This window comes from Labeo rohita, chromosome 7 (genome assembly GCF_022985175.1).
Source record: "Labeo rohita strain BAU-BD-2019 chromosome 7, IGBB_LRoh.1.0, whole genome shotgun sequence".
In the NCBI taxonomy this organism is placed as follows: Eukaryota; Metazoa; Chordata; class Actinopteri; order Cypriniformes; family Cyprinidae; genus Labeo; species Labeo rohita.
The window spans coordinates 28,846,739-28,868,676 of record NC_066875.1 but is presented as its reverse complement, the minus strand read 5'-3'; the positions used below and the strand labels follow the sequence as shown (position 1 = coordinate 28,868,676).

The 21,938-nt window shown below is 35.8% G+C and overlaps 1 protein-coding gene across 1 annotated transcript; it reads left to right on the top strand.

Moving 5' to 3' along the window:
• Window positions 1-1,743: 1,743 nt before the first annotated feature.
• bbox1 (butyrobetaine (gamma), 2-oxoglutarate dioxygenase (gamma-butyrobetaine hydroxylase) 1) lies at window positions 1,744-21,938 on the top strand. The gene is made up of 8 exons (XM_051115909.1): window positions 1,744-1,881; window positions 4,987-5,365; window positions 6,774-6,888; window positions 14,215-14,413; window positions 18,169-18,274; window positions 18,500-18,696; window positions 18,972-19,138; window positions 20,859-21,938. The coding sequence occupies exons 2-8, from the start codon at window positions 5,009-5,011 to the stop codon at window positions 21,017-21,019; spliced, it is 1,302 nt and encodes a 433-aa protein (XP_050971866.1). The 5' UTR covers window positions 1,744-1,881; window positions 4,987-5,008; the 3' UTR covers window positions 21,020-21,938.

The following is a 21,938-nucleotide window of genomic DNA, read 5'->3' as shown; positions in this document are numbered from 1 at the left end:
AGGGATTGTTCCTTTAAATGCAAATGAGCTCTTCTCGCCCCGCCCCTCTCTTCTCTCTACTGCTCTGAGTACATTTAGCGCGTTTAGCTGCAAACCTTCTACTAACTTCTGTAGGTGAAGCTGGATCACAAACGATTTGCACGAACATAGATGCATTTATGTAGATCCGGAGGTGCATTCCCTTCACAAACAAACATAATTCACTGCATCTTCAGCAGCTCAGATGTCGGGAGTAAGTGAGGACCACTATGTTCATTATTACATCCAGCAACATAACACCTCAGGTCGGACTGTTACAGCTGATCTGAGGTAAAACGCTCATTTTAATCAACTATGGTGGGAGCGGCCTCTGTCAGTGTGATGCCACACCGACAGGCATCTGAGAACGGTCCGATTTGAAAAAGGGAATATTATTTTTACAGATTAATTAAAATAGATTTGTACATACACTGCCAACACACATTAATGTTCAAACAACATGTAAAAGTGAACTTTGCAACCGATGACCCTTTTAAAATGTAATTTATTCCTGTGATCAAAGCTAAATTTTCAGATCATTACTCCAGTCTTCAGTGTCATATCATCCTTCAGTTCCAATATGGTAATTGGCCATTCAAGAAACATTTATTATTGTTGTTATTATTATTATTTTTATTATTTATTATTATTATTATTATTATCAGCATTTTTCTGAAATAAAAAGCTTTTGTAACATACACTAAACCTTTCAAAATCTTGGAGTCAGTATTTTATTATTATTATTATTTTTTTTTTTAAAAGAAATTATAGAAATTAATACTTTTATTTAGCAAGGATGCTTTAAATTGATCACAAGTGATGATAAAGACATTTATAATGTAACAAAAGATTTCTATTTCAGATAAATGCTGTTCTTCTGAACTTTCTATTTATCAAAGAAACCTGAAAAAAGTCTACTCAGCTGTTTTCAACATAATAATAATAATAATACTTTTTAAACAGCAAATCAGAATATTAGAATTAATTCTAAAGGATCATGCAACTGGAGCAATTACGCTTAAAATTCACCTCTGAAATCACAGGGGTAAATTACATTTTAAAAATATTTATAAAAATGACTGTTTTGCTGTACTTTGGATCAAACAAATGCAGCATAAGAGACTTTTAAAAACATTAAAAATCTTACTGTTCAAAAACTTTTGACGGGCAGACACAAAACATTTTTTTATATATATAATCTAAATAAATTCTGAACATAAAAAATGATAGAGTTATTTAGAAAAACTCTCTAGGCTGTATTTTATTAACCGATTAACTGGCACACAATCAATAAATAGTACTGACCCAATAATCTTCAAAAAGGAAACAAGGGGCGAATTCCAGTAATCAGGGTCATGTCTGTCTGTGACCTAAATATTGCCATTATTATATAAGCAAAAAGAACAAAATTAAAACCCTCACTATCTATCTATCTATCTATCTATCTATCTATCTATCTATCTATCTATCTGTCTATCTGTCTGTCTATCTATCCTTCTGTCATGGACACATGCTTAGTTCATACTGTACAATATGTATTTTTTAAATTAATATATAAATAATAATTAACATAAATGAAATAGTTTGCAGAATAGCAGGCCTTGGAAACAATGTAGTATGTCCACATGACAACTGCAATAAAATGTAGTTGCAAAAACAAGCATCGAACAGAACAGTTGTCGAGCAAAGCTGCACGTAATTTTGGCGAAGTGTCAGATCCAGCGGCTACAGTGTGTGTGCAGCAGCAGCAGCAGCGCTACAGTGCGTGTGACCCTTCACCCACTTCCAGAGCAGTGAGTTCTCACGCTCCTCAGCGCTATAAAAGGCTGAAACAACCGAGCACACCTTACCCACGTCTTCACGGTAAGTGCCATATGCCGTTTTTGTTTTCCTTCATGTCTCATCAAATGTAAATAACGACAATAACATTTAGTGGCTGGGCTACATATAGTACACGGGACGTTCGCTTGTATCAGCCCGATGAATGAAAGATCGTTTGCGTCTTTGTCTATGTCTGAAGTGTCAAACTCGTGTTTTCCTCATGGCGCGTGTAATATTTTATGAATGAAAACCTCTAGTGTAGATCTCCTTTAGTCAGCTGCTCCATAGATCATTTACTAAAGCGCGCTACAAAGAGGACGAGTGCTAAAAATACCCGGAAACAGCAGGGCAAACGCATATTTAGCTATTAAGTCTAAATAAAACCAATATATGTTGCTTTTCGTTTGGTTTCTATTTCATAGAAACTACAGTGTTTGTTTGGGTACGTGCTGTCGTAACGCTGGAGGCGGTAATGTGTTTGTTTGCAGGGGAATGAATTGCTGACCTTTCACCTACTTCCGTGTTCCCTGATATATGCAGCACATGAGCCAAGGTGTTTGTACATTACATAACCCACAGGTCTATTTAGAGTACTTTGATTATTAGAAACATTAGATTCTAATAATCCAGTCATTCCATTCCAAATGACATTTTTAGAATAATACAATAATGTCAGACAGTAGGCCTAGCTAGTATATACATCTTAAAAGTAACTATAGCTGCCAACAGAATAAAATAACTGGGATTAATGCACTAATAACAACTAAGAATTTGACATCCAAATGTGCTAAAACAATTTATGACATTATCAGCACTGTTATTATGATGCTTATGAGACTGAACAGTGGATACGGAATTGTAGTGAACCTGTTCAACTGTTCATGTTTTATTGTTTAGATTTTTATTGTTAAGATTTTCTGTAAAACTGTACACATGAAATAGTCTAATTCTTCAGACTAGTGCAAGTAGGATTAAAGTGCAGAGTTCAGTAAGTTATAGTTTGATGGCAGTGCTAAAGTCACCTTATCCCCAGATTAGCTTTGCTTTTATCTCGATTGCTTTGATGTAACACTGTTTGTACTCTGTGTAGTCAAAGTTATGCACCCTTACAGTCATTCAGATAATTCAGACCTGGATGACGTAAGTGCATTAATCATTTATCAAGAGCTAACACAGCTTTTGGGCTGTCAGACAAACAGCACAACAAAATGTCAGTCACCTGCCTTCTGTAGAAATCAAATGAATTGTAATAAAAATGAACTATACAAAACTCCAGCCTGGCTTGTAAATGTTTTGGGAACAAGCCTAAAATGAAGAGAACACAAATGTACACATTTTTAATTTGTGTTTTTGTAACACTTTCTATTACCTTTCAAAAGATTGGAGTCACTAAGGTTTTTTTTAATAATACATTTATTAATACATTTATTCAGCAAGGATGCATTAATTAATTAATTAAGGTGACAGTAAAGATAAATTCACAAAAGCTTTCTATTTTAAACATATGCCGTTTTATTTTTTTTTATCATTCTTTATTCTTTATATCAAAGAAATCCTGAAAGAAAAAAATATCATGGTTTCCACAAAAATATTAAGTAGCACAAATGCTTACAACATTTGTATACAGAAAAAATGTTTCTTGAGCACAAAATCAGCATATTACAATGGTTTCTGAAGGATCATGTGACACTGAAGACTGGAGGTATGATGCTGAAAATTTAGATTTGCCATCACAGAAATGAATTAATTTTATAAATATATTTAAATAGAAAACAGTTGGTTTTAATTGTGATAATATTCCACACTATTCCTGTTTTTACTATATTTTGATAAAAATAAAATAAAATGCAGTCATAGTGAGCATAAGAGACTTCTTTCAAAACCATCAAAAAGTCTTGACCAACCTCAAACTTCTAAATGGTTGTGCGATAATTCTGGAAGTGGTTTGGTGACTATACTATAAGGGCAGAACCCTTTTTAGTTTCTTTAAAACTCTTTATCAAAGCTGACTTTTATAGCTATTTAGTGACTCGCTGACTGAAAAAAATACTCATAACAGTTAATTTTTTGGTAATCAAGATTTACACTACCAGTCAAAAGTTTTCGAACCGTAAGATTTTAAATGTTTTTAAATAAGTCTCTTCTGCTCACCAGGCCTTTTTATTTATTTAATTTAAAGTACAGCATAAATAAATAATACTTAATTATTTTTTTCTATTTGAATATATTTTAAAATGTAATTTATTCCTGCGATTTCAAAGCTGAATTTTTAGCATCTTTACTCTAGTCACATGATCCTTCAGAAATCATTTTAATATTATGATTTGCTGCTCAGAAAACATTTATTATTATTATGTTAAAAACAGCTGAGTAGATTTTTTTTCAGGTTTCTTTGATGAATAGAAAGTACAAATTTTTGTAGCATTATAAATGTCTTTATCATCACTTTTGATCAATTTAAAGCATCATTTCTAAATAAAAGTATTAATTCTATAATTTCTTGCCAAAAATAAAAAATAAAAAAAATATTTCAGATAAATGCTAATCTTTGGATCTTTCAGACCATCAGAGAATCCTGAAAAAATGTACTCAACTGTTTCAAATATTGATAATAATAATAAAAATGTTTCTTGAACAGCAAATCAGCATATTAGAATAATTTCTGAAGAATCATGTGACACTGAAGACTGGAGTAATGATACTGAAAATTTAGCTTTGTTCACAGGAATAAATTACATTTTAAAATAGAATACAATTATTTTAAATAGTAAAATATTTCAAAATTTTACTGTTTTTGCTGAACTTTGGATCAAATAAATGCAGGCTTGGTGAGCAGAGGAGACGTCCTTAAAACATTTAAAATCTTACTGTTTAAAAACTTTTGACTGATAGTGTATTTTTTTAAAAAAATTCATAAAATGTGACATTACTAAAGACTGCGAAATGGATTTGCAGTTGCGTGATAGCAGTTTGATGTATGTTTACTTGACACACCTGTGCACTGCTTACATCAGTCATACTCTGTAAGTTTACAGTACATTCTATTGTGGTGACTCATCGAATTTTTGGGTGAAAGGTGATTTGTAAGGGAGTGACTGAACGCACTATGAACGCAATAACCTTATAAATTCTTTCTCCTCAAACTAGCATCTACTACTCACAAATCAGGATGTTATCCTATCTTACTCGCTGGGTGTCCAGAGGTGCTATCCAGGCACTGAAGGGGACAAGCAGTCGGCCTCAGCTGGTCAAGACACCTCATATTGGGAATCAGACACTGGCAGCAGCTCCTTTACCCTTTGCTGGAGGGAGTCCAGGAGTAAGGCAGGCCCGGGCACTGGACCAGGAGAGACTACTGCAGATTGATTGGGATGATGGAAGTTGCAGTCTGTATCCGTTCACCTGGTTAAGAGATAACTGCCAGTGTCCTCGCTGCACGCTGCAGTCAGCACAAGCACGCAGCCTGCTGTTCTCAAATCTGGACGTGCACACCGGAATGGACCAAGTACAGCTGATGGACAATAAGGTTGGTCTTGGTAAGCAAGTCTTAAAGGGAAAGTTCATCCTAAAATAGAAATTTGTCATCATTTGCTCATCAATTTATTGTGTCATTTAAAATGGATAAGAATTTATTTAGCTAAACACAAATGAAGATGTTTTGCAGAATGTCCATGCTGCTCTTTTTGATACAGTGAAACAGAAGGGGAATAGAGCTGTTGCATTCAGAAACCGTATTTCAAGTTTATTCACTTTATTCCATTTATTCTTATCCATGTTGCTTTTTTCTCATTTTTAATTTTAAAGCTTGATGGCCTCGTTTATTTTCATTGTATGGCAAAGAACAACTTAAGGCCCTGTTCACATCGAGAACAATAACTATAAAGATAATTATAACAATAATTATATTATCATCCACGCCCACAAGATAACGTTCTGTTTATTGTAAGAACATGCTGATGTTTTGTCATCTGCTACTTTAAATGCAGGGTGGATTCTGATTGGCTGTTTTTATCATTCATTAGCTGGAAAAATTGTTTTGAAAGTGATTTCAATACAGTTGTTCCTCTGTGCCCTCATTGCTATACTGTAATTGTGTTGTGGCCTTTTTTTTTAATTTTGAATTTTTTTTTAAAACTATTCACCTTATTTTTGCTGTTCGAGCTTCTGGTCTCATTTGTGTCCAGCTATTTTTAGCTGTATAAAACAGCTGGTTTTGCTGCTTGATATTACAAATTGGTGTGTCTAACCATATTATTTTTAATGTATTATCTTAATTAAAAACACACTGGTTTGTAGTGCAAACCATTTTACCATTTACTGCACATTGTTATTCTTCTCGTTATCGGCTAATGAACCGGAAGCCTCGTTCATAGGCTTACTTCCGCACTGAATAATAAAGTGGAAATAATTAGTGTTATAGTTATTGCCTTTGATGTGAATGGGCCTTTGGAAAGTTTGGAAACAAAATGAGTGAGGGTTAATGAGAATTTTCATTTTTGGATGAACTATTCCTTTAAATCTAACTCTGTATTAAAACATCCTGAGACTAAAGGTGTGGTCACATTTACAGATGTTCTGCGACATTTTGCAGTCAAAATTCATTCATTTAGGTAGGATGAGCAGGATTTTGTGCAGATTTCACATCAGGCTCAAGTTGGTCATGCAAATTCACTGCGTTGACCCACACAAAGCTGTTTGTTTTGTGCGTCAGACATTTCTAAAGTAATGACAATGGACCTTTATTTGCTAATGTGACCTCACCTAAACACTGTATATCTGCTGTAGTATTGTAGTATTGCTGGTTGAGACAGTTAGGAAGTCTGGTGGAGGTTCCAGCACACAGTGAGCAACTATTTTAGTCTTTTCCAGTCAGATTTACATGTAACTGATTATATAATAGTTCTTAAACCTGTTTTTTCTCAAACTCACTGTAGGTGTCCATTACTTGGCCTGATCAGCACAGTAGTGAGTTTGATCCTGACTGGCTAAAGAAACGCTGTTTTTCTTCTGAGGCAAGACAGGCTCTGCAAGAGGAGCTCTTTCTTAATGGTGGGTTCACTGTCATCTATTTGTCTTCATTGCTATAATCTTTGTATTAGTCATGTCTCTCTCTCCCTTTTTTTTTAGCTTTATACATTTCTAATCCTTTGTGGTTTATAATGTATAGCCAATATAAATGAATGCATTTTATATAGCAATCCAGAGATGTTCTGTATAAAGCTACAGTCCAGTTATGCAGACAAAATGCTCTCAGCCTGCTGTTGTTGTTGTTATACTTTTGATTCATGTACAGTTGAGGTCAAAAGTTTTTGCCGAATCTGCAAAATGGTAAATTTTAGTTATTTTATTGCAGATATTGCACATAAAATGTTTACATATGGTCCACATGAGAAAATAATAGTTGAATTGATAAAAATGACCCTGTTCAAAAGTTTAAATACACTTGATTTTTAATACTGTGTTGTTACCTGAATGATCCACAGCTGTATGTGCTTTTTTTTATTTATTTATTTTTTTTTAGTGATAGTTGTTTATGAGTCCCTTGTTTGTCTTGAACAGTTAAACTCCCCACTGTTCTTCAGAGAAAATTATTCAGGTCCCACAAATTCTTCCATTCCAGCATTTTTGTGTATTTGTACTCTTTCCAACAATGACTGTATGATTTTGAGATCCATCTTTTCACACTGAAAACAACTGAGAGACTCATATGCAACTATTACAGAAGGTTTAAAAGTGCTCACTGATACATCAGAGGTGAAAATGGTGCATTAAGAGCTGGGGGGTGAAAACTTTTTTCATTTAAAGATCATGGAAAAATTAACTTTTTAAATTTTTGTTTTCTAAAAAAACATTCAAGTATCTTCTGTAGCTTCTGAAGGGTAGTACTAAATGACAAAAATATGATGTTTATTTTAAAATAAGAAAAATGAACACATCTTCATTCTGTTCAAAAGTTTTCAACCCCCGACTCTTAATGCATTGTGTTTCCTTCTGAAGCATCAGTGAGTGTTTGAACCTTCTGTAATAGTTGCATATGAGTCCCTCAGTTGTCCTCAGTGTGAAAAGATGGATCTCAAAATCACACAGTCATTGTTGGAAGGGCCAACCTTCCGGTTCAATACTAAATAAAAAATAACATGCATTTTGTATGATCCCTTTTATTTTGTTAAAATAATTTAGCAGATTCTGCAAGGCATATGTAAACTTTTGACCTCGACTGTATGTATGCTGAAGTGTGTGGGGTGAATCTGACCATACATTTGTTGATATCCATACAACACTACCACTACTAAGACACACTTTTAATCGAAACAACACATTTTTTCTGATTCTTTCAGTTTAATTTTTTTTTAAATAAAACGAAGCCTAGGTTTTGTTTTAGACAATGGTTTTTAGGATAGCTTCATATATAGTTGAAATGCATGTAGGCTAATATTTGTGCATTATTTGAATTAATATGTGGTGCGTGTGGTCTGGACAGCAGCTACTTTTGTAGTGTGCAGGCATTTCTCCCCAGAATCGCCCCTGAATGGAAAGACTTTTTCCACTTCCTGCCACATGGAATAGAGATTTAAGGCTATTTGAGAAGAGTGAGCTGTTGTGCTTACACCAATCTTGAGGGATGCTGTGGTTGGAGCAGACTGAACATTGTGTCTGCCAGAACAAGCATCCTGCACATTTACGTGTCCTGAGATTTTAAGATTAAATGTTCAAAATTAATGCATGTCACTGGGGCTTTATAACAAATTTTGTTGGCCACAAAGTTTTAAACGTCTTACTACTGTTTTTAACTTTGTGATTTTCCCTTTTAAAGTTTAGGAAGTTATGCTGTTGTTGTGTTCAAAGGCACAAAAGGCATCCCCATGTGTCCCTTAAAACTGAAAGACAACCAATAAATTTACACGGTTTAAAGCATGGACTACACATCGCAAGTGTCTGCTTGTAACTGAGGTGTAAAACGCACAAGGCTTGCATGTGTTTAACAAAGCTCCTTAACTGTCACATAATATGACAGTTCTACCCCTTGTTTTAAGACCTCCCATATAAACTCTCTTCAAACTGCCTAAAAGAGGCCTGTAAAGCTCTCACCTTGGTATGATCCGTCTGTCTTGGGCAGTAATCTGCCAATAGCCATTTCCTGACAGGTTAGCACCATTTGTAAGACAACTAATGTGTCCTTCATGGTGTTAAACAATCTCTCTACAACTGAGGAGAACTAAGGGTTGGGCCTTATGTCTGTTTAATTGTCACACCAACCTGTCCATTCTTATTTTTAAGCTCTATCCACTTTTTTTATTAGTGCAGTGTAAGTGGTTTATTTTTGTGGTGTTTTTCAGAGGTGAGGCAAAATTGCTGTGTAAAAGTATTAAAAGCAATTTAAAGGAGACATTGGATGCTCATTTTCCACAAGTTGGTATGATTCTTTAGGGTCTACATAAAATGTCTGCAGAATACTTTGGTTAAAATTACTCTAAAACTCTTTAAATGCTAATGAGCTCTGCTCACCTCACCCCTCTTTTCACTTTTTTGCATATTTGGTGGTGTGTTACCACCAAAAAGAAAATTCATTGTGTTCTCAGCAGTGATGGGAAAAACTGCGTTATAAATAAACAGCATTATTTTTTTCAGTAACAAGTAAAATGCGGCGTTACTATAATTTATTATAATCTTATTCTAATTTTATTTAATTGGATGCGCATGCAGAGTACCTGTATTTGACAAACCGCAAACTCTAGTGTGAAGGACTAGCCGTCACTTTGTCTCACATGCAAAAATACAGAGCGAGAGTCTTAAACCATACAGAATTGACGCGCTATGTAAACGATATTCTTTGTTGTATTTTCCTCTCAAAAAAACTGATGCTCACCGATTATCATCGCTGTTCTGATTTCAGCAAATCAGTTCGAGCGAACGCAGATAACGTGATTAATATTCATGAACCCAGCAGCTCGTTAATCCTTAGTGCATTTTATATTGTTATTAATAGTAGATTTCGTAGTAGTTTTATCTTGTCAGTATCATTTTAAGTTTTTCCCCCCCTTTTTGTTATAGAAACACTAAATTACAAACAATATCTTAAGCACCACCACCAGTCCTAAGTTCAGTCGGGGCCTGAGCAATATGACATCATACTGCTCCAAAAATGGAAATGGCTTGATATTTGAGAATGTTTAGGTTTTTCAGGGATTAAAAAAAAGGAGTAAATGGATTTTTATTTTGTAGGGTGGTTGTGACCACACACTGCGAACACACATTTATATGCAAACACCGTGTAAAAGTGAATTTTGATCTGATGTTCCCTTTAAATGTGTTTTTGAAAGGATGCATTGATCTCTGATCAAAAATTGCATTAAAAACAAATATATTCTTAGGCCTTTTTTTTTATTTTAAATAAATGATGTTCTGTTGAACTTCTGATGAACTATTCATTAAAGAATTCCAAGAAAATGCATCACAATTTCCACAAGGATGTTATCAGCAGAACTGTTTTTAGCATTGGTTATAATAGGAAATGTTACTTCATGTGATCATGTGACACTGGCTGGAATAATAGCTGCTGAATTCAGCTTTTTTATTGCAAAATATGCAGTAACATTAAAATGGAAACGGTTATTTTAAATTGTAATGATTATTTTTAACCACTTAGCTTTTTTGTTTTTGAAAGTATGAAGTACACAGTAAGATTTTTTTATGACCCAGTGAACTGATTCATTTTAAGGAGGTTTTCTAGTGTGGCTGTAGTGTCTCATTTACAAGAGGGCACAAGTGTGCTTTACTGCGGTTCCAGCATGTCCTGGTTCAGCTGACATCATGCATGCAATGACATCATGATCCTACAGAGCACCAAGACCGCATTGTTCCCATCTAAGTTCAAAAAACAGCAAAACAGTCACATTGCTGCATTAGATGAAAAACAGCTTACCATTCCCACACAGAAAAAGACCACACTGGCACAAGCCAATGATTAAGATTACTTAAATAACAGCTGAAGTAGTACTTCTAAAACCTTATTTTCCAAATGGCTTATGGAAACCTAATGGCTGGACTCAAAAGAGGTGTCTTATTTCATTTTCTTGAAGCTCACGGGATGTGAAATTAATATAGGATGCTGCACACATGCAGACAGAGTTATTCAAATCACATAAATGTATTTTCCATATCCCATTTGAAAATGATCACTGTAAGTGGTTTGTGCTCGGGTTGTGAGCTTCTGTCTGTCCTGTTCTTGGTGAACTCTGCTCTGTGCTGAGCTCTCAGTAGGGACTCTGTTGACTGAGTTTGACTGGACGTAGCTGCCTGCCAGCTACAGCAGCCACGGCTTCACATTACCATAGCTGGAAAAATCACAGAGGATATGCTGAAGGAAACTGTTCAAGCACACATAAGCTGACACCTCTCTTTTCCGGCATGCCTTTGTGTGCATAAATGTATGTGTTTCCATCTGTTTTAGAGACTGAAAGGGTCATTGAAAAATAAAGTCAGCTTTTATTAAAGTGTCTCAGAAGCCTCAGCTGGACAGAATGATAGCATGATATTAATCTCTGGCTCTGAAGTCAGCATTAGCACTGCCAGGAAACCCTAGTATGTCAGAGAGACAGAGAATATTACACATTACATGCTCATAAGAGCCCAACATTACTGACCTGAACTGACTGAACCACTTCACCCTGGGCCCAGTGCCCAGCTCACTCGCTATCGCTCTCTTTTTCCAATCAAAAATGATACCAGAACCTAAATGTTAGTGTGAGATTGTGGGTATTTTCTCTGTCTTGTCTGTCAGTTAATTCTGGATTTGTTTGCATTAACTTGATTGCACGTTTATATGATTGCGTATTCATACTTCTGTCTGTGTGTATCATGACTGATTTAGCAACAGGGTTTTCTCTCAGGGTTACATCTGTTTTCAATGCATTTTGTCAATTTTAAACGACACATTTTATTATGATTGGTATTAACAAAATACCATTTTAGCAAGTCTGCTGAAGCTTCTGAAGATAAAATCATTAAAAAAAAAAATGCATTTTATAGGAGAGTAGTCCAGCAGATGTGCATTCAGTAGTAAACAAAGAGTCACGTTTCATTAAAATGTTTAATTAAAATTTCAGTGCCTCTAGTGATGCCAGACAGAAATGCATCAATCTAGACAGGTTTCTTAAACATTCCCCCCATCTTTCATTGTTCAGATTTCAAGCCGTCCAGTCACAGAATGTTTGTTATGAGCTACAAAGAAATAGGTCTTATATAGTTGAGGTCAAAAGTTTACATACACCTTGCAGAATCTGCAAAATGTTAATTATTTTACCAAAAGAAGAGGGATCATGCAAAATGCATGTTTTTTTTTTATTTAGTACTGACCTGAACAAGATATTTCACATAAATGACGTTTACATATAGTCCACAAGAGAAAATAATAGTTAAATATATAAAAAATACTGTTTAAATATTTACATACGCTTGATTCTTAATACTGTGTTGTTGCCTGAATGATCCAAAGCTGTGTTTTTTTGTTTAGTGATTAGTGTTTGCCCCTTGTCCTGAACAGTTAAACTGCCTGCTGTTCTTCAGAAAAATCCTTCAGGTCCCACAAATTCTTTGGTTTTTCCAGCATTTTTGTGTATTTGAACCCTTTCCAACAGAAGGAAACACGATGCATTATTTTGTCTTCTGGGAAACATGTAACTATCTCCTGTAGCTTCTGAAGGGCAGTACTAAATGACAAACATATGATATTTAGGCAAATTAAGAAAAATGTACACATCTTCATTCTTTTCAAAAGTTTACACCCCTGCCTCTTAATGAATGTTTTTTCCTTCTGAAGCATCAGTGAGCATTTGAACCTTCTGTAATAGTTGCATGTGAGTCCCTCAGTTGTCCTCAGTGTGAAAAGATTGATCTCAAAATCATACAGTCATTGTTGGTAGGGGTTCAAATATACAAAAATGCTGAAAAACAAAAGAATTAGTTGGACCCGAAGGATTTTTCTGAGGAACAGCAGGCACTACTAAATGAAAAAAAATCACATGCATGTTGTATGATCCTTCTTACTTTGGTAAAATAATTAACATTTTGCAGATTCTGCAAGGTGTATGTAAACTTTTGACTTCAACTGTATTTGTGCTCATGCTGCTCATCACCATGGATATCCTGCATGTGTGTCAGCTGTGGTTAAATAAATTGTAGATGCTCCTTTCCCTTCCTAGTAAAGTTTGCAGAGTTGGCATTGTGGCTTCTACCTAGTCAGGGTCTGGAATTATACAAACTTTATTTATCCTGTTGAGGTGTAATATACATCCGAGAAATCTGAAGCTTACGTCATGACGAAGTATCTTGAGGGACGTATCTGTGCCAGGAGAAAATACACTACCATTCAAAACTCTGTTAAAATAAGTCTGTGTTTATTTGATCAAATCAGTAAAATTAGTGGTATATTATTAGTAATACTGTGGAATATTATTACTACAATAATTTAAAATATCTTCTGTTTGAAACGTAATTGCATCTTTTATAACATTATGAATGTTTTTACTGTCACTTTTGATTAATTTAATACACCCTTGCACCCTTTTTCTGACCCCAGACTAATGAATGGTAGCGTAAATGACTTCTTAAATTGGAAAAATAACATAATCGCTCAGCAATTCTTTTCTTTGACTTGTTGGTCCTGAACTATGGATTTCTAGATTCTCTACTGAGACAGATTCTCCAGTGGAACAGTTTTCTAAATTGAGAGAATCTGAGAAAGAGGTGCAGGGCTGAAAACAGCACAGAGGTCCAAGCAATGCATTACAGACATAAGTGCGAGCGTTCTGCTTGCTCTCACGTGCACACTTCTCTAGAGGCCGTCTGTGGAAGCAGACATAAGAACCAGAGTTTTCCAGCAGTATTCCTTCAAACACGCAGGCCCTCACACAGTGTTCTGACCAGTGTGTTCTGGCCTTAACCCTGACACACACGCACACTCCTTTGTTGTGTTAAGACAGACACTAATTGCAACGTGTTTATTTGCATTGAAAATCAGGGTGCTTAGAGAATGAGTAACAGAGACAGGAAAGATGGGAAGAGAAACATATTTAGCTCGGAAAGGATTTTAGCTACATTTTAGTAATGCTGACATCATTCCCACATAATTATGTAGACTTGAACCACTTTTGACTTTGTTTTTTTAACTTACCACTGGACCTTTCAATGCAGTTTCCTGAACTGGGCCTGCAAGAGGTTTGTGAGATGCTAAAAACAAATAATCAAATCCTAAAAAAAAATCCTAAAAAAATTACATTATTTTAGGGTCGCACTTCATGACACTAGACACTAAGTTGTGCTATTGCTTTGTGTTGTGCACTGTAATGTTTCTTTATATGCGTATCTGTGTTTTAGAGCGTGAATACTGGGATTCAAGTCTGCAGATCCCTTCAGGAGATTTTGAGGAAGTTCTACACGATGACAAGGCTGCCCTGGCCTGGCTAGAGGCTCTGAGACGCACTGGCATTGTCTACCTGAGGGGGGCGCCAGCAGAGCAGGGACAGGTGGCCAGATTGAGTCAGAGGATTGGCTATCTTCGCCTCACCTTTTACGGGTATGGTCTGACGCTTTGGATGCACTCTAATTAAAGCAATGAAATTGGTATTTTTAGATAATTATAATGATTTAACAATGGAGTTAGTGAGCAGACACAAACAGAAGCAACAAATACAGTCATTTTAATACTGCAGACTACTTACCCTGTAAAGAACAGTTTGGAAATCTTCTAGACGGTTCTTTAATTGACTGCCTGTTTTCATAGTGCAAAATAGTCACTCAAAATTATATAAAAAGTAATGCACATTTCAAACCCGGTCAAAGTGCAATTACAAACACAGCGGTGGTACTGTAAGTTTCTTAAAAACATCATTTCAGAAATTGTTAAACTGATTTTGAACATCTGTGGATCTGAGTTTACACCATAAATTATGCAAAGCTGCCATTTATGCCAGAACTGCCATTCTTTCTCACTCCAAGGCCTACAAAGAAATACAAATAACCCGCTGCAAAGGGCACAAACCCATCCTTCATGGAAAAAAGTAATACAGTGTGATAATGTGGTCTGATCTTCCACCCTAATGCGTTACATCTGGACAGGTTTATAACTGAAGGAAATAAAAAGTCCCTCAAACCACCATGTCTGCTGAAAACATGGTAGGAGATGTGTAACGTTATTGGTCAGGACATCCGTCTTTGAGGATTCTCTCCAGCAGCCAACGAATACAAGGCTATTTTAAAGGACCAGGTCCATCTTACGCACACCGTGATTGTTAAATATTTCCGACTTTCCACGGTTGTTTGATGAACTCGTGAAAAACGGAGCGAGAGAGAAAGTAATGGTAGTAAACGCAAATGAAAATGGAATGCTAACGCGCTGAGATAACAGTTTAGATTAAAAGAGAGCGACATCAAAGTAGTTTGATAGGTAATATAAGAAATATGGTGAAATATATAAGAAATATATTTTAGACGTTTGATCAACTGAGAGTGATAGTAAGACTACAATTGTGCTTTAAGTATGTTTTGTAGCATTGGTCTTTATACTGTCACTTAATGCTTCCTTGCTGAATAAAAGTATTAAACAACAACAACAACAACAACTTACTGACCCAAAACTATATATAATTTCTCGAACACCAAAACTTGTTAGACAGCATTAAGAAGTACTAAAATTAGGCAATGAATGACCTACCAGCCATTATACTTGGTACTGGTATGTTGTCAGGTATTTCAGTTATTTTGTTCATCCTTGAGAAGAATAATGGTTGCTATTAGCTTTCTCTTTAGTCCTTAACCCATTTAATCCCTTTTTTCCACACAAAAATATCCAGATGATCTGTCATTAGTAACCCTTTAAGATAACCAATAACTGTTTTTTGAAAATTTGTTTTATGGTCACATAAAATTGTGACCGGTGGGATAATGTGTATACTGAGTTAATATATTTCTGCAGTCATTAAAATGTGTATATATCTCAGTCCAGTTATTTTATACTGTTTGATCACATTCTAGGGTTACTATTATGCATAAAAGCCCTTATGCAACACTGATAGGAATACTGAGATCAAAAAAAAAAAAAAAAACTCAACCATCAATGTATTTATTGTAACATATATCATAAAACTGTTATATTAGTGCTACCAGTATAATAACATCAATATTGTAACTTATTTGTAACATTTTAACTTTTAATTTTCCTGCAATATTTTGTCATTGCAACATTTTAGTACAGCCTTCCTAACAACTGCAACCGGATTTATATGTATACCTAAATTCACTGTTATCCCTCTGGTCACAATTGTGACCATAAGCGTACTCATTCTTTTACCACAGTGAAGAATAGTGAATAATGGTGTATTCATATTAATTGTAGACACTTTAAAGATGATGTGGACCAAAAATCTTTGTCATATCTTTATGTTAACATACTTTACTAGCCTTTTGGTTTGGAGCTTTAATGCAGTCGTCATCATCATCTCATGGTGCAAACAGGAAATAACTGCTTTGGTCATGTGACAATTTACAAGAATCATGTGAAACTGCACATATTTAATTGAGACCCTTTATTTTTTCCATATTTGCAGGAAATGCACTAAAACATCAGTCAGTACGATTTTAGAGCTTTATAAATGAAAACCTTCTTTACGGTCACTATTGTGACCGGTGGGATTAAACGGGTCAAATCATATTTCTGTTTCTGCGACACACATCTTGGCTGTTTACTTAAGAATAAAGTAGTGTGTAAAATTGGTAATGCAAGCATAGAGCATAAGATTATCATGGTTGTCACAATATGAATCATCTGGTTACACCATCCTTTGATGAAAGTATTTCGTGCTGTAACTGTTGGCCAACAATCAGAACAATGTTCCACCTCCCAAAAAAAAAAACCCTGCCTTTGACACCATCTGAATGAATGCGAAATCATGTAAAAGAACTTTGCTTTACATTGGTTAAACTTGTTCCATTGCTCATTAATCAAAAGCCATTGAAATTCTGATTCATTTTCTTGCCAGACACCAAAGCCTCTCACAAGAACATGCAAAGAACATTTTTAATAAGAAAAGATGAGTGAATGGAAACCACAGCCTAGGACAGACAGATAGAGGAGATGGAGAGAAGAGACAGAACAGAGACAGACAACCCGTAAGGTTCTGGCTATAATCACGAATCCACGCATGTGAGCTCCCTCTCAGCTGACACCTGTTATGTGACAGGCTGAGTGATTTAACAGCGCACTAGCCCCAGGGGCTCACTCAAACTGGACAAAAAAGCAGCTTCACCTGACCCTGACTGGAACAAAAACCACCGCATCTGCCAAATCAAGAGTTTACTGGCTAGGGATCGTCAGGGTGAAGGAGGAGGCCGTGGTGTGTCTGACATGAAGGATTCTGGTCTCTAATATGATCTTAACTACCTTATTGAGACCACTAATCTGGCTCATTTCCTTTTGAAAAGCCACACATACTCCTTTTTCACACTCCTCTTCCTTCCTTTGTTTTCAATTTGATAACAGCAGAAAATAGCTTTTTATAGATTTTTATATGCTTTTTGCTTTTTTGTGAGCACAAAGTGAAAAAAGGGTTATTAGAATAATTTTTTAAAGGAAAATTACAAAGTGTTTCCTTAAGAACCCAACTGAATCAAAAACGCTAGTTCTGGATAAGTGAGCAATGATTTATGTGACATCATTATATAATCCTTTTTTTTTTAATTGTTTAAGTCTTGCAAAAAAAAAAAATAAAAATCTTATTTTATTTGTGTCTTCCAGTAAAATATCTAAGAAAAACAAAATTATGTAAGACTTTTATTCAGATAATCTATTAAGTTTATTCTTCCGACAGTATGTTTCACAAATCTAACAAGATTCATTAGGCTTAAAACAGTGGAAAAAACTATTTGTCAATAGGGAAAATAAGATGCAAGATAACAGAAAATGTAGCTTGCATTTTAGGAAAACAAGTTTAATTTACACAGATTTACTTCTGGAATAAAAAAAGACAAAAATAGTTATTACAACTTTTTTTCTTTGCAGTGAGTAGGTTCACCAAGAATTCACTACCAAAAAAAAACTAAATAAAAATCACTATTAAGTTCTCGCACTGCGTTGCCACAACAAAACACCCCAGCTTTGTGCTTAGTTCATTGAAGTGATTCTTTAGTCTTTAAATTTACTCTCAAGACCGTACTAAATCAAGTAAGCATTTTACGGCTGTGGTTTCCTACAATAAATACATGGAGAGATGCAGTAAAACTTTACAAGTCCATAGTCACCTGTTCTCATCCATCGCCCCCTCTGTGATTTCACAGACACACGTGGCAAGTGCAGGACAAGCCCATGGCAAACAATGTTGCCTACACATCTGGAGAACTGAGTCTGCATACGGATTACCCCGCTTTGCACCATCCACCTGGAGTGAGTTCACACACAAACACACACACATACCATCCTGTGCTGCATTACTCATTAAGTGAATATATGCATTCTTTAGATCATGAGGACACTTCCCCTCACTGTGTTTTCAGATTAAGCTAATTACTACACCCTAAATAAATAATATAATAACTACTAATATATTTTCTGAAAGGACTGCCGCTGAAATTCCTACAGTATGTGTTTTTAACCACTGGGTGTGTGTAGGTGCAGTTCCTACATTGTGTTCGTCAGGCTGATCAGGGCGGTGAGAGTGAGGTGGTTGATGGGTTTCACATGGCGGAGCAGCTCCGTAGGGAGGATCCTGAGGCGTTTAACATCCTCTCCTCTCTCCGGGTGGATTTCACAGACAGCGGTGCTGACTACTGTGACTTCAGTGTGCAGTCCAAAAACCACATTATAGAGTAAGACAGACTGTGGCTCCAGCAGACACATACATACTCACATAATCACGCATTGCTAATGCAAAGGATTAACTTTGTCACATCTCATGGTCATCAACTCTGACTATACGTAAATAGTGTAAAACAGCACCATCTGATGGTTGGTTATGGTTGTTTTTTTTATCCAACATGTTGTTCCAAACTGGTCGCTCTTTTCCATGCAATTACAAACAACAGTACACTGTAGTAGTTCTCTTAAATCCTGGTAACTTTACAGACTTATATATAATTTGTAGTGTGGACTCTGAGGGCCGGGTGACGAGGATAAACTATAACAACGCCACACGAGACTCTGTGCTGGATGTGCCTCTGCATCAGGTTCAGCCCTTCTACTCGTCTCTAAAGGCGTTTGTGGAGCTGCTCAGCAGGCCTGAAAATGTGTTCACATACAGAATGGAACCAGGTAAGTGTAATCAAAAAGAGCCACATATTAACCTCTTTTACCTAATCAGATATAGCTCACGTTTGCACTGTAGAGGGTTTGCACTTATGTCACGATTTGGTCAGTTACCCGGATGCGCGGCCATACTGGCCATACTCGAATATAAACAACAAGTGGATTGCACTGAATACATTGCTCTGCTACTTTGTCTAAACCACGGGAAAAACGTGAAAGTGGCTACATCATATAAAGAAGGACTTAGGAAACAGGAAAGGGCGCAATATTTTGACAAACTAAAGTTAATAGGCGGTAAAGACACGTACAAGCAGTATAGAGGGTATGCACTGACGTCATTTTCCCGCCGGGCCCCTCAGCCGGACCGAGTGGCAAAAGAGCTTTCAGCATGAATGGATTTAATAGGGAAGATGCGAAGTAAAACAAACAATAATCGGTTTAAACTAAAGGTTGCTGAACTTGATGTAATGTTCCTAACAACTTCACAAATATCCAGTGGTCAGTGGATATGGATTCAGCCAGGAATCGTGTTTTCTAACACTTATGTGTCTGATTTTGACGCCGGGGAAAATAAATAAAGCAAATTTGCCTGTGAACTCATTTTGTAAATACAAAATAGGTTCCCGGTGATCACTTACATCAATGTTATATATATCGTCATATCATCCAGCTGAAAAACGTATATAGTTTTCGTCAGTGTTTATTTAAGAACATCCAGTTATGCAGAATTTAAGATGGTAAAAATTTAGTTGATGAGTTGTCAATACAATATACTATAATACAATATATAGGATATGATTTTACTGCACAATTCAACATATTAACATGAAATGATAACTGCAAATCCGTGTTTTCGCTGCCTGGAGACCATTTGTTTCTATGAATTGCAGCGATTAATTTGCTTCTTTTCAGTAGCTTTCAGCAGTCTGTAAAAATATACCTCAGGTTTCTTGTCAAATCTATTTGTACAGTCAATCGCAAAGCTCGTTCTGGTTTTAGAGGTGTTTTGTGTGTTCTGTCACAGCATTCGTGTTGAAGCCAATGCTGCCACTCAGTGGGCGGAGCTGCATCCGCTCCAGCTGACAGTGACATCACATGCACACCCTCTATTAATTATTAGCCTAATATTTGGTCACCTAATGACCGGAACACGCATGTTGTCAGGATTCTTGCCCTGGGTATCCTGGTTCAGTTTGGCCAACCACAAACCCCTTTTGTTCCTCATTTCCACATTTTTTTGCATTCTTCTCTTTGATTTGTTATAACTTTTGGCAGTCTATAGTACTCCAGATGTTTTTTCCAGTCCGACCGATTAGTACAGCCCAAAACATAATAACTGACCATTTTCAGCAGTAGTAATCAGCAAAATATGTGAGTTTTGTTCAGTTCAATGGCATTGGTTTGCGTTTGGTGCTGCCAATATGGTCGATTGATGACACGTTGTAAAAAACACTGTAGCTGACAGTCATAACTGCATAATAGGCAAAAATGAAGGATTTTTTGTACACTTACATGTCTTAGGAATTTGGGATTTGACTTTGGAAACTTTTCCATTTTATATCTCATGTCAGGGTTTTCATTAGAAAATATCCCATATTTCAAGTATTTTGAATCCCAAAACCTTTCCCTTTGCTGCTATCCTTCTTACTAACCAAATATGACAGCGTATGAATATGTGACTGATGCTGGTTGTTCAATTAATCTGATTCATTTCATCTCTGCGCAGGTGACTTGGTGACCTTTGATAACTGGCGTCTGTTGCATGGCCGAAAGAGTTACCAGTCACAAGGTCAAAACTTGAGACATCTAGAAGGAGCATATTTGGACTGGGATGAGGTCATGTCCCGTCTCAGGGTCCTCCGGAAAGCTGTCCGTGGAGATATCTAGACACTTATCTTCACCTGCCACACTACAGTGACAGTAATGACAGGAGGGAAAGTTGATGTCTGTCCTCTGGTTTTGGGCTAGTGTTGCTTCATGATAAGCTTAAATACATCTGTTCATTGTTGAAAGCTTCAGGCATTTCAGTTTTGGCAAGTAGATATTAGTTCTTCTGTAGCTATTATAATACTATTACTGCGGCCTTTTACTGAAGGGCTCTTGGAGTCTTCAGCTCTTTCTTGCACTTAGAAAGTGCAGTCATTTTCTTCGTCTTGACTTATTATTAGTTCTAATATAAGGGACAGTTTGCCAGAGGTAATTTGGTTTTAGTCTTAATATATTAATGACAATCACAAGTGATGGTGAAATTATGTTTAGAAGTAAACATTTTTAGCCAACTTTTGTTTGTCTTACAGGGATTATTGTTTTAACGGTCAGTACTTTTCCCTCTCCTTCACACAGACATTGTAGTAAGACCAATAATTAATATGATTTTAACTCACAAATTTTACTCTAATGAACCATTAAAATGATACTTGATTGTATTGTAAATAGTAGTTTGGACAATGATGGGACATTGACTCTAAAAGAGAAAAATGTTTTCTGTGGTACAAAATTATTTATAAGCTACTGTCCAAAACAAAGTGTCTCTGTTTTGATATACTGGCCAATTTGTGCTAATGCAGCAACAATGCAAATATAGCTCATGTAGCTAATAAATCTAATTAGTAAATTTGTTAAATTTTTTTGTAAATAGAAATGTTGATATTTAAAGAGCTCAGGATTATGAGCACCTCCAGTGGGTTTTAAAGGACGAGCCTCAATGTAAACAATGCAATGTTTATATTAAAAAAAAATGTTTGAGCTGAAGTGTTATGATGTTTTAGCAGGACTCCGAAAGAGACAATAAAATACATTTATTATA